The 13,136-nt window shown below is 39.8% G+C and overlaps 1 protein-coding gene across 1 annotated transcript; it reads right to left on the reverse strand.

Annotated features, from left to right (window-relative positions):
* Positions 1-11,005: 11,005 nt before the first annotated feature.
* On the reverse strand, positions 11,006-12,680 carry LOC103768742 (serine/threonine-protein kinase pim-3-like). Its single transcript, XM_008935900.1, has 3 exons — positions 12,485-12,680; positions 11,786-11,962; positions 11,006-11,617 (listed from the first exon to the last, which is right to left on the reverse strand). The coding sequence occupies exons 1-3, from the start codon at positions 12,678-12,680 to the stop codon at positions 11,433-11,435; spliced, it is 558 nt and encodes a 185-aa protein (XP_008934148.1). The 3' UTR covers positions 11,006-11,432.
* Between the last annotated feature and the right edge of the window lie 456 nt (positions 12,681-13,136).

Genomic DNA, 13,136 nt, shown 5'->3' on the forward strand with positions numbered 1-13,136 from the left:
GTACAGTAGTAAAGATCCAAGCAGGAGTGATTGTACAAAATCCTGGTGTTCACATCATTCACAAGAGTAGACTACCGCAATGAATCCCAAAATCTGTGAAGCAGTTTTTTTCCCCTTCACTGTTCTTCATTTTCTAGTTTTAAGCCCATTCAATTTCATTAGTATTCCTTCACTGTGTTGTCAGTCTGCATTATGGTGGGGTTTTGGAAGGCCTTCAATAAAAGAGTACTTGACTGTGCTACAACCCTCACCCTTTGTACCTCCGTTCAGATCCCAACAGAATGAATTTCTAAATGTCTGCAAGTTGCAGGAAACTGAATTCTTAATGAATCTTAGGATACAAGTCTAAACAGATGACAGTACTATCCAATCTGCTATGGAAACAATATATTTTAATTAAGTATAAGGTTTAATAAAATTTTCACTCCTTGTACAAAAACGAATGGTGATTAACAGACGGCTGACAAGCCAACTCTAATAATTTCTGATTAAATGCTTTTGTTTAGTGTTTTCAGTCACTCTCTACAGGGAATTAATTACTTGAAATTAAAAAAATGAAGGTTCATGCCAGTTAATATCCTTGAGAAAGTGGAAGGTAATCAACTGGATAAATTACAGTGGCATATGCAGGCCAGCTTGTGGTCAAAATTTGTACAACATACCCCAGCCAGTTTTTAAGTTTGTTAGATTGAAAAGTGTGTGCATAAATCTGTCCCAAGTAGCTGCTCCATAGTATTAAGTAAGAAGTGGGCAGCTATATTCAGAACAAGAAGTCATTGTGACTTTTCCTCAGTTTATGATTTCTTTTTAAAATGACATTTACTTATTTACAATGGCCACTATCATTGCATGTTCAAAGCATACATTTACATGATTCTTTCAAGCTGCAATTTGCTCTTTAAATAAACAAAGCAGCTTCTAAAGGCAAAACTATATGGAAATATGCATGAGGAGAACCATCTACCAGTGATTTAATGTGAGGGATGTGAATAGATGGGCTGGGAGTGCTGTCACCCTCCTCCTAGGAGCTACTTGCTGGAGTAGGCACTCAACTACCAACCCAGACCAAGGTTTCATCTAGCCTTGCTGAGGCCATTCCAGCTAAATTGGTATAACAGGTACTACAGTGCATGTCCTCAAACAGTTTTTTTTAATAAAACTAATAAAAAAAGGAAAGAAGGAACCAATTTTGTCATCCTTTGTCCCCAAAGAGGTGCTAGTTTGAAATTTTTTCTGGGAAGCTTTACTTGGCAATAAACTTGAATAGGCAATCCCTTAGCTGAAGTCTGTGAATCTGGACATTTTGCTCCTCTGAGTGGATTGCCAATTAACTTGAGTTAGTTAACAGCTTTGTAAATGTTAATCTAGATATTTCATGACCAATTGAACACAAATGTTTGTGTTTTTCTCCAGGTCTAAGCCAATTGGCAATCAATTAACTTGAATTTTAGCAGCCATAAGTGCAGTACTCTAGAACAAACACATGCCTTCTGTGCAGAGTGAAGGCTGATCTTTCCCTGAAGAAAACCAGTATCAAGCTGTCTGATGTCTTCTCACCATGCTATTTGAAGCATCTTCCATTTCAGTTTGTTTCCAGTGTCACATAAGCTTTGTACAGGTCATCTGCAAAAGCCGAGAGAGAAATTCATGCACACTTCTAATAAACTTGTGTTTATCCAGGGATTCTTTATGTCTTTCCAATACTGCCTTGATAATGACCATTTAAAGCGTTTAGTTGTCAGTGAACCTGTTCATTGCAGAAGACTTACTATAGCAGTCTGAAATATTAGTAAATTATACATCATATATATGACCCTGTGCCATTCAAAATATCCATCAAACAAATTCAAAGCTTTCCAGCAGAACTGAAAAATCAGAGAAAGCAAATAATTTTAGGTATTTTGGAGTCACTTCCTATAGCCAAAGGTAAGAAAATGTAATTAAATTCTGAATTTAATGATGGAGATTCATTGTGATCTAAGTTTCTGTTCACTTTTTTTCACTGTTCTCCAGTAGATTTCACTGGGAGCTGGAACAACAGGGGGCTAAGAAATATGAGTTAGTGGATAAAGAATTGTCTGGCTGGTTACACTCAAAAAGTTGTTGTCAATATCTCAATGTCCAAGTGGAGACCTATGACTAGTGGTGTTCCTCAGGCACTGATACTTGGCCCAGTGCTGTTTCAGATCTTTGTTGGGGACATGAACAATGGAATTGAGTGCACCCTCCACAAGTTTGCAGATAACACCAAGCTGTGTGGTGTGGCTGACACGCTGGAGGGAAGGGATCCATCCAGAGGGACCTGGACATGATGGAGAGGTGGGCCCATGCCAGCCTCATGAAGATCAACAAGGCCAAGTGCAAGGTCCTGCACCTGGATTGCAGTAATCCCAAGCACAAACACAGGAGGGGCAAAGTGTGGACTGAGAGCAGTCCTGAGAAGAAAGACTTGGGCATGCTGGTTGATGAAAAGCTCAACAATGTGCCAACAATGTGCCAACAATGTGCGAGTGCAGCCCAGAAAGCCAACTGTATCTTGGGCTGCATCAAAAGAAATGTGGCCAGCAGGTGGAGGGAGGTGATTCTGCCCCTCAACTCTGCTCTGGTGAGACCCCACCTGGAGTAATGCATCCAGATCTGGCAACCCCAGCACAAGAAGGCCATTGACCTGTTGGAGCAGATCCAGAGGGGGACCACAAAAATGATCAGGGAGCTGGAGCACATCTCCTCTGAAGACAGTCTGAGAGAGCTGGGGTTGTTCAGTCTGGGGAAGAGAAGACTCTAGGAACACCTTCTTGCAGCCTTCCAGTATCTGAAGGGCACCTATCAGAAAGCTGGGAAGGGACTTTTTACAAGGGCTTGTGGCAATAAGGAAGGGGTAATGGGTTCAAAATAGGAAGAGGGTAGATTTAGATTAGAATTAAGGAAGAAGTTCTTTACTCTGAGGGTGGTGAGACACTGGAACAGGTGAGGCTCAGGGGAGCTGCGGATGCACCGTCACTGGAGGTGTTCAAGACCAGGTTGGATGTGGCCTTGCACAACCTAGGCTAGTGAGAGGTGTCCCTGCCCATGGCAGGGAGTTGGAACTAGATGACCTAAATAGAGAAGTCTTTTCTGTAAGGTGACAGTAATCTGTAGAGAAAGGGTTGCTCTCCTGTGTCTATTCACAATCAGCCAACTAAGTTTCTAAACTCTTGTGAAAGCTAAGTGGGGGAAAAAGACCATTGGGATCAGTGCCGTTTTTGCCATTTTGGATGTAAGTTTTTAAAATAATATTAATAAGAACATAACTTAGTAAAGAATATGAAAGCATGCATTATCATGACTCATACATGTTATGCACTCAGATATTAGATCACCACAAGCTTCATCACCAATGTCAGTAGGAGTTTGTCACAGATCATAAAAGGGGTCAGATCACGCCCTTGGTCCGTGACTTGAAAAGTCTATTCCGCAGAGGAAGAGAAAAAGAGAGGTATCAATTATTAGCAACACTGTTATAAACACTTTCTCACACTAACAGGCAGTTACATGGGGAAAAAAAAAAAACAAAGACTTCTAGTGAGTAACTGTTCTTTGTGGTATTAACAGAAATACCACCCAGGCCTCGGGTTTTGAGATTTTATGTTCTACTTTTCTTTCAAGTTACCTTGTGTTTGCTTTCCAAATAACTCATTTGTTATCTTGCAGAAGTGCAGTTCTGACTTCTGAAAGACAGAAGGGCTTCCTTTCTCCTCTACTGCTTCTCAGCACTGCAGCTGTAAAGGGATTTTTTTACAGCTTCAGGCTTTCCTATTCATTTTCTCTCTAGGGTAGCCCTTCTTTTGTCACAAGTTAAGAGATAATCCCGTAGTCATTACACAGGCAATATTTCCCTTGAAACTACTGGAATTTGTGAACAAGAACTGCAGAATTCAGTCCTATGCCACCAAGAGCACTTTGGTCAAAGTTGTGGGGGAAATACTCAGATATTAGATCACCACAACAAGCACTAGACTGGGGAATGACATATCGTTTAAAAGCTCTCAGAATTCATGGTTTACATAGGCACTGGATAAGATTTCCAAGATCAATTGCTGATGTTTTCTTTTAAGTATATTGGAATACTATATATTAAATTATGAGTATCAGTAGAAATATCATAGAAATGACAATGTGGCTCATGTCTGCTGAAGAGATCCAAAATGACAGAGAAATAGGGAAATAATAGATACTGAGATAAAACAATATATTCAGTTACAGTCTCTCAACTCATTTGTGTTACTTTCACTGCATGTTTTTTTTCTTCATGCATAGCTGTGAAGTGTCATTATTTATTAGCTATTCTGAAATGTTTAATGTATTTTCTCATTTGGAAATGTACCTGTGAAGTTGGTTAAAAAGTAGGGCATACTGTCGAGACGTGTAAAAATATTCATGAATTAAGTTCTGATCTTTATAAGATTCGAGTTCTTTCACTTCATCCAGAGCTGAGTACTACATCCCTTTCAGGTAAGTGCTCAGCACCTGTAGTTAAAAAAAACCTCAAACATATAAACTGATGTTCACACAAGGTTAAAAATAGAAGGATTTGTCAACATTCTTTGGAAATTCTTTGTTGCAGAACTTATAAAATATAAACTAGGGGGTCTGTTTGATGGTATGAACTAGAGAAAATTGTTTGCAATGATGCCTATCTTTTTTTCATCAGTAGCATCTCTCTTCCCCCACATCCAAGTCCCAGGTGATTGTGCATATTCCCTCACTCATGCTGGGTCATTATCAGAGAGATCAGTTTATTGATTTGAGAATCAGTGCACCAGCAAAAGGAAGGGATGGTGTGAGGGAGGACTGCTTTAGCTGATGTTGGCTTTGTGCAAAGGTCAGTAGCCCCATAGCCTCACCATCATGAGAAAGTCTGTCACTACTTCTATTGATTAGGTCAAATCTGCATTAAAAAGTGTTTTGCCAGCAGCAAAAGGGGCACTGTCAATAAATTTTGTATTGGTTCAACAAGCAGAACGAACGTTGTGAACTGAAATCTCTCATTAACTCATGAGCACTAGGCTGATGAAATCCAAAGTGTTTTTAAATCAGCTGTAATTTCTAGATGATTTATGAAAAACGCTTGTTTCTAAAAATGATGATTTGATCTAATCCACAGTCAGTTTACTGTAGTGTTCAGTTATCCTTAGAGATATAAAGCTCTTCCTTACCATAACTCAATCTGCCTTTCTGTAGATGGTTAGGAATTTACCTCTGCTTGGACAATAGCCAAGTTACCTCTGGAAAGCTGAGATTTGTTATGCTTTTCTATGCTGATGCAGGTGTGTACATTGTAAGGTTTTTGCTATCACAGAGGCATTTAAAAACAAACAACAGAAAAAGCCTTTCGTGGAGGCTGAAGAGGAGAGCATTTCCCTCTAATTAACGGACATCTTCCCACAGGAGGAACTTGACAGAGTCCATTCCCTTTCATGACACTTAGGCTTGGAAACTCTTAGCAAAAATAAAACCATCTGGGGCATCCTCACTACAAAACCTAATAGCATATGCCTGTTAATGTCTTTATATATTTTAACTGGAATAGAGTGGCATTTGATGCTTTCCTGTCCTAAAACAAGGGAAGCAGAAAAGCAGAGAGACAAAATTCAGTCCTGAAACCAGACTTTTCATCATACAGGCATTGCAAGCAAAACTTTTTCTTTCAACAAAACAGCATTTTTTTTTCAGTTATATGTAAAAAAATTATTTCAATGGGCTCTTACACAGACAATGATTCACAAAACAGTATTTTTTTTTTGGAATTCTTCACAGAATGGAGCAAAATACCCTACAGTTTTTTAGCATAATTTTCTGTAATCTTTCATTAATCCTGATTGGAGAGTTAAAATCACTGCTGAGTCATTAATATTAAACAAAGCAGCATATTGATCCACAAGTTGCTCTGTTGCCTATGTCTTAATTGTAATTTCAAGGTTTAACACAGGCTTACCTGAGAAAGAGTGCAAGTTAAAGTATACATCTCACTAATTCTCTTACTGGACTAGTATAAGCAGCTTTTTACATAATGGTTTGTGTAATCAATTAGCAGAGTATTAGCTATAATAGATAACATTCTTACTAAGAACAGATTAATTAGAGCTTAAACACAGCTAATCTGAAACCTATACTGAATTTATATTATTATGTAAGCATAGTACTTCTGTAGGCAAGTGATTTCCTTCATGGCATTTTTAAGGGAAGGAAACCTTAGCATCTGAGAAACAAATATGAAAATTGTAACAGATATTTGGAAACCCCATAATGTTTCATAAAACTTGAATGTGCCAGGCCACATTAAAAATAACAGTAAGATTAAGAGCAACAAAGGACACAGGAGATTGAATATCTTTAAAATTTATTGGAAGAGAAGGAGTAGGATTGCAAGGTAAGAAAATCTCTGCAAGAATTTAATCGATTTATGTCACTGCTGCTCATTTTGCCTTGAGTTAGACCCAGTTCTGGTGTTCTTCATTGTAACTTCTCCTCGGCAAAAATAAAGACTGGTATGTCTCTTGGTCCACATGATTACACTAGCTCTGAGAAAAACATTCTCTGAAATTAATAAGGAATCTTGTGTAAATACAGATTTAAACTTATTTTTAGTTTGTGGCCTCTTTATCCTTTGTTCAGCAGTTCTGCAGTATAACCCAAGTGTAATATGTCTCTGGTACATCAGCTGCCTGAAAAAAAACCCTTAGGCAAAAACATACTAAATTTTTACATCACAGATAACCATGAAACCAAACAATTTCAAATTTACAAGCCTAGCAAATTTCAGTACAATATCAGAAAAAAAATGTGCATTTCAGTGAAATTAAATGTGATTTTAAAATCTTGGCTTCTGCTACCAACAGTAGCATCACTGCTGCTAGAATATATATAAAAAAACAAAACAAAACAAAACAAAACACTAATAATAAGCTGTTGGTAGAAAAAACCATTCCAGTAACAATAATCTGATAGGGCCACAATGGTCTGTTATCTAGTTACAGTTCTGAGAACTGTTGCACATCTGTATATCAGAAGACAAGTGCTTCTTATCATGACTGAAATGAAGTGGAATAATAAGGGATAATATGCTCATAAATGCTCATGGCAAGAATCATGTAAGTGACTGGGGGCTCACTTCACAGGTTACCTCTGTAACTTCAGATACAGAGCTGACAATCTTTTGAATTCATACTCCCCTCTCCCATTTTTTATTGAAAACCTATTTTCATATGTAGTATCTTAATTCTTTGTCTTTTTTTTTTTTTCTTTTGTAACAGTAGCCTTTCAAACATTGTGGGATACTTAACTATTAGCCATACTCTTCTGTATCTAAAAATATCAGTCAGCAGCATTTTAAAATTTCTCTTCTCAAGTTATGCATCATTATTTTTGGAACATATACTTTAATTTCACCAACAGAGGTCAGTAAACCACTGAAAGAGAACCAGAAGAGTTTGTCAAGAACACACCCTTGTCAATATTTCTAACATCCTTCTGAATAGTTTTGTTCAAAGGGTTTTTGTTTGGCTGTGTTAATATATATAAGATTAGTTAACTAACAGAAAAGGAGTGTATGCTTATGCATGCAGGAGAATGAGTTTTATTAAGGATATGAATTGTACAAAATACTACACTGGTAAAGATCTTTCAGCATTACAGTAGACTTGAGAAAGCTGTTATGAAGGCAGTAGCACACATACGTGCATAGTTATGATCATTGCTAAATCAATTTGTCAAGGTCAAAACGAGCTGTGATTTAAATGGTGTTGTTCTGAATGACCTGATGATTTCTACTTTTCAGGCTTTGTGCTGTTGAAAGCCAGCCTAGTGTGGAGAGTATGGAGAGGAGGATCCCAGAGAAGTAACATTTAATAATATTAAAATACCAGATAGAAGCACAGGAGAACTCAAGAGCTGTCACCAACTTGCTCATTTTGGCAGTAACACTCAGCTAATGGAACTATATTAACACATCATTTTCCAACTTTCAACTGTAATGAAAAGCTATTTTTACAAACCATTACTTTCAGTATATGGTGTTTCAGCCACGTGGCTTCTATTAGTGTACAGGGGAGTTTCACAACTAAAGCTGCCTGTGCAGTACTGAAAGTGCACCTTTTATGTTGAGCTAATCCCAGAGGGGAGTCAGCACTCGGGCCCGTGTCCTTTTGACCTTTATCCTTTTAATGCATTTTGCCTCAGTAGCAAAAGGTGAAAACCTAGTTTTTGGGTTTCAAAACAGACCGCTTCAACAGCAGTTCTCTGTGAAGCTAAGGCAAGTAACACACGCTCCTGTGGAAACGCTGAAAGTCCCTAGTTCAGCAATCCACAGCAGCTTTACAAATGTATTTTTAGAATTGCTTTTCTGGTAGCCCTTTGAAGCTCACCCATACGGCCTCCCTACCACCCCTCTCAACAGCTGCGAGCATGCGAAGCCACTGGAGTGGAAGATGTTAATTATCATCAGCTACTGGAATTTCTCCAGGGAACACTTGTGGTTAGAAACACGCTTCCCTAAGGAACTGCACTAGGCGCTGGGATTATCTCTCACAGCATATCCCAGTCTTGCCTCTTAAGGAGAGCAGATAATCAATTAGAATTCAAAATACTCAGTTTTAAGCATTCTTCTCTTAGGACACATTTGCATGATTTTCCTAAGCAATCTTGACTGTATAATATTTTTATTTCTGCAAAAAGAATTACAACAATAGGTATTTTGATGTATATGTGAGCTTCCCAGGGACTGGGTTTAGCATACATCCAGATTTTGATCAGAAACTGAAGAAAAGTCTAAAATGTAAAGGGCACAAAACCAGAACACAGGCAAACTGATGGACAGAAATGTGGGTTGCTTGAGTTTGTTTTGTTTGTTTTTTTTTTCCCCCCTGACAAGTCATTTGAACTTCCTTTCTGTGGCCAAGAAAAAGCAACGCACCTTCCCCCCCTTGTTATCAGAAAATTGCACACACAAAAATGGTCTTTCCTTTTCTGCTTTACCTCCTGCTATTCAGTGGCATTTTGAGTCTAAACTAGTTAGCGTCAGGAGCTTGATGTGATGTCAGCAAGCGAGATATTCCCCACAGGGAACCAAAATAATAGTAGATGAGCTGGCAGAAAGATCCCCAGAAAGGAAAATAACAAACCAAACAGATTCTAAGCCTAGCCCTTTATCGGGACTATTACAAAGCACCCTTAATGACTGAACACATCCTTAAATACACCTCGTAGATCCCTCTGTGGCAGTTAAACCTGGTAATCGCTACCACCCCCGCGAAAAGACCAAGTCAGGTCAGTCTCTAGCTGCAAAGAAACTTGGATGAACTCAGTAATCTGCAGGACTTGACTCCTGGTGTGCCAAGATGAACACGGAGGACATTTTTCCTGCCCTTTGCTCTGGATGAGAAGGGCACACGTGCCCCGGTACTTTAGGAAGTGACACACTGGCCTTTTTGATAATCTAAGTGAGCTGAAGGAAAACAGTCACCCCACTCTCCAAGAATGCTGTCCCTTTCCTGTAAGGGCTCAGGAAATCCCCATCCACCCCCAGGAGGAAGGTGTAAGCAGGAGGAAGGAAGCTGAATGTAATGGAAAGTAAACATGTCAACTGTGAAAGCAGCAACCACCAGTGACTCCAGGAACCCTTCCTCCTCATTCTTCAGGACAATGAGTACTGTGGTATCTCTGTTTTCCAGTGTTTACAGCATGAAAACCTCCACAATTACTGACCTGTTCCCTTCTATGTAGGCCATTAGTGCTGTTCTATTGTACATTTTCTCCAGTTCAACATCAAACACAGTGATCAAGAAGTAGATACAGTCAAGATTGCTTAATTCTTCCAAAATGGTCACTGCTCAGTGTCATAGACCTATTAACTGTGGGTTAGCTGTGAAGGCCTTTACCTTCTCCAGCTTGTAACAAAACACATGTTCCCCAGCTGGCATCAAGAGCAATGGTGAAGATAAAAGTGAGCAGACAAACACAGAACTGTTATATACAAAAAAAGTTTAATTGAAATACCTGTATAAAAAATATGATCTCCATACATTTCACACTGTTAAACAGAAGAAAAAAAAAAAAATCCAAATCCAAGCTGCATAAATGCAACCAGATCACAGAAACACAGCTATTAAAATAAATTAAGGTTTATGACTCTGCCACTCTACCTTCCAGAGCCAATGCACGGAGACTGTACAATGTCAATAATTTAAAACCCTTCCAAACAGCATTACTTTACATTTCTGGTACAATAATACCAGACAAAAGGCATACTGACTAACTTTAAAAAGTCATTCTATTTCCCTTAAATTAGACTTTGTACAACAATTTTCCATCTTCCAACAAAAATTGATAAAGTCAGAATTTTTTTTTGTTTGTTTTTGTTTGCTTTTTTTTTTTTTAAACAAAAGTTGACAGGAATGCAGAAAAAAAAGTGCCATGGGCAAACCACTAGAATTCCCATGGGAAGGAGGAGGGGAAAGCACAGTGTTGAATAACTCTAACCAAATAAATTAACCAAATAAATAGCCACAGCTGAAACCTGTGGGAGGTCTTCTAAACTCCAAACAATAAATAACTGTATAGTACATGGGAAAAAACAAGTTTACATGAACATATTATACAGGTATGGAAAAAAAAAAAAGTAAAAGTCCTTGAATATTGCATTGATTGTGCATTCAACATGCCCATACATACTTTAAGACTCGCAGGGTGACAAAAGGCTGGGGGGAGTTGAGAAAGGGGCTTCTCATGCCCAATGGTAGAGATGATAAAAGGAAACATGAGTAAGTGTTTCTGATAAAAAAAGCTGATATACCTGTTCATATTTCTGTGCAGGCTATAGGAAATATTTTGAGCAGCAGAGGTGGGTTGGATTTAGAAAGGGCCAAGGGGCAGGAGTGAAATGTCTGTGTTCAAGTATTCCATCACCAGTGGATGGGACTACTTCATTCAATCACCGAACATGTTCTCCAATGCATCATAGGAGCTGCTTCCTCCAGCACCGAGTCTAAAGGGAGCAAATTCCTATAATGAACTGGATCTTCTTTGGACATACACAGCTCAAAAAAGAAAGTCCCACTGAAGCAGCTTTCAAAAAGGCACTCAAAAGCAAATATAATCTAGTCCAGGCTCTATGAGAGCAAAAAAGTTTACCATGTATTCAAGAGGTCACTGCTTTCTTAATAAGGTCAGTCTTTACTAAGTACTGGCCTGCAACTCCCAAACATCAGCGTTTCCAAAGGAAATCTCTCATTCCAAAGCAGAAACCAGCAAAGGGGGAAAATAAAATCAAGTCCCTCAGACAAAGATTCAACTACAGAATAATGAATGCATTTTTTTCTAGCCCCTCCTACGTATTGGCAGCAGCACTGTGGTCTTTCTGCTTGTAGCTCCCCTCCCAGTGCGAGGTCCTTAGTAATTCACAGACTCTCATTACTTGAACTTGTGCTAGATACATCAGTATCAAGGGTCCGTAGCCTTATGTCACAGTCCTCAGACTTCACTACTTCAGATTTGTGCATCCATTGATGGTCAAAAATTTGCTCAAGTGTTGGTCTGTCTGAAGGCCTCAGTGAAAGGCACCATTTGATTAGCTGTTGACATTCTGTAACAAACAACAAAAGACAAAAAAATTTAGACTATGAAAGTAAAAAGCCAATCCTGAATAGAAAAAAAAAAAAAATCCACCCATACAAGCAGAAATATAAAGGAATATTATATTTTTTTTCCTTAAAAAAAAAAAAAGCCCCCACTTGACCCCTATAAAACTCACCAGGTGAAATTCTTCTCCTGAAGTATAACCGTCCCCTCAAGATTTCTTCATCTTGCTCAAAAGGGATGTCTCCACAAACCATATCATAGAGCAGAACACCCAGAGACCATACTGTTGCTGACCTCCCATGGTATCTGTGGTATCTGATCCACTCTGGAGGGCTGTATACTCTCGTTCCTAAATAAAAAAATTGAAGTAAAGGTTTAGAGTGCTTCCCTACTGTTCAGCTCCTTCTGGTAGGTCTAAATTAAATTCATAATCTTGTCACTTGGTAGTAAAAAAAAAAAGAAAAAAAAGCCCTTTAAATTTCTTATGGGCCAAAGCCATTAGTGGTGTAATTTCAGGTCATCTGCAGGGTTACACCATCAACAGACTTGGCCCATCCGGTTGTGCTATTTTGTTGCAAGGCATAACACAGCCCCATCAGCTGACTGTTTACTGAGGCAAGCTCCCTTTCACTGACCACGTGGCGTCTGCAGCATCACACCAAAAATAGACACAAAAGGACAAAGGGGGCTGTCGGGGAGGAGAAGAGAGGGCGGCAAGAAGGTGAAACTCAGGTCTACCCGTATTACACGGGGCTAATCTGCTTTATCCAATTCCACAAGGCAGTAAACAAAACAGGGCCGCTTACAGTTTCTATGTTTTTAAGGTCTCCCCTCCCCTCCCCCGGGCTTCTCTGCGGCAGCTCTTCCCAACCCGGCCCCCGGGTGCCCGCGGGCTCCTTGGATACCAAACAAAAACGGGAATTCGTGATGCTCAGGGTCACGTGTGGCGGGGCTTCGGGTTTCACAACAAACAGATGCGAGCGCAGCAGCTGGGGGGGGTGGGCGGAGGACGAGTCCCCCGTTACATCAGTCACCCCCAAAGGGCTGGGGGAAGCGCTCCCCTGCATCACACGCAGGCTTATTTTCTGCTTTCCCACCTCTAACGTGTGGAGCCTGGCCCCCGAGTCATTTCGAGGGAGGGTATTTATCCCATCGCTTTGAAATCTGCAATGCGGGATTTCCAGGGCACTGGTGGAAAGGGGGAGGGGGGGGGAGCTACTGCTTCAAGTTAAAAAAAGCACCGCATATAAAAAACTGCATATCCACACATGGAAACATCCGATACCGGTGAAGCCTCCATGTAAACAGATCGCCCTCTAGAAAAAAAAAGCAGCACGCTTTTTCCAAGCCAGGGAAACATAAACTGCTGCGTCACTGCCTGGAATCGCTTCTTTCCTACGCAACTGAACACCCCTAAGCTGCTTCGGGTCCAAAGGTTTCCATTACCCACAGACTTGACATGAACCCCGGTATCAGGGGCACCGCTCGCTGCTGCCAGGCACCAGAGACAGGTGAGGCGGTGG

Source organism: Merops nubicus, unplaced genomic scaffold (genome assembly GCF_000691845.1).
Source record: "Merops nubicus isolate BGI_N331 unplaced genomic scaffold, ASM69184v1 scaffold2260, whole genome shotgun sequence".
NCBI classification, from domain to species: Eukaryota; Metazoa; Chordata; class Aves; order Coraciiformes; family Meropidae; genus Merops; species Merops nubicus.

What these genes read in the sequence shown, in the direction of transcription:
- LOC103768742 (XM_008935900.1), bottom strand. Translation starts at nt 12,680, where the DNA reads ATGCAGGGGAGCGCTTCCCCCAGCCCTTTGGGGGTGACTGATGTAACG. An exon ending in CGCGGGCACCCGGGGGCCGG is followed by an intron (nt 11,963 to 12,484) that starts GTTGGGAAGAGC and finishes TTTTTTATTTAG; the next exon opens with GAACGAGAGTATACAGCCCT. An exon ending in CAGGAGAAGAATTTCACCTG is followed by an intron (nt 11,618 to 11,785) that starts GTGAGTTTTATA and finishes TGTTTGTTACAG; the next exon opens with AATGTCAACAGCTAATCAAA.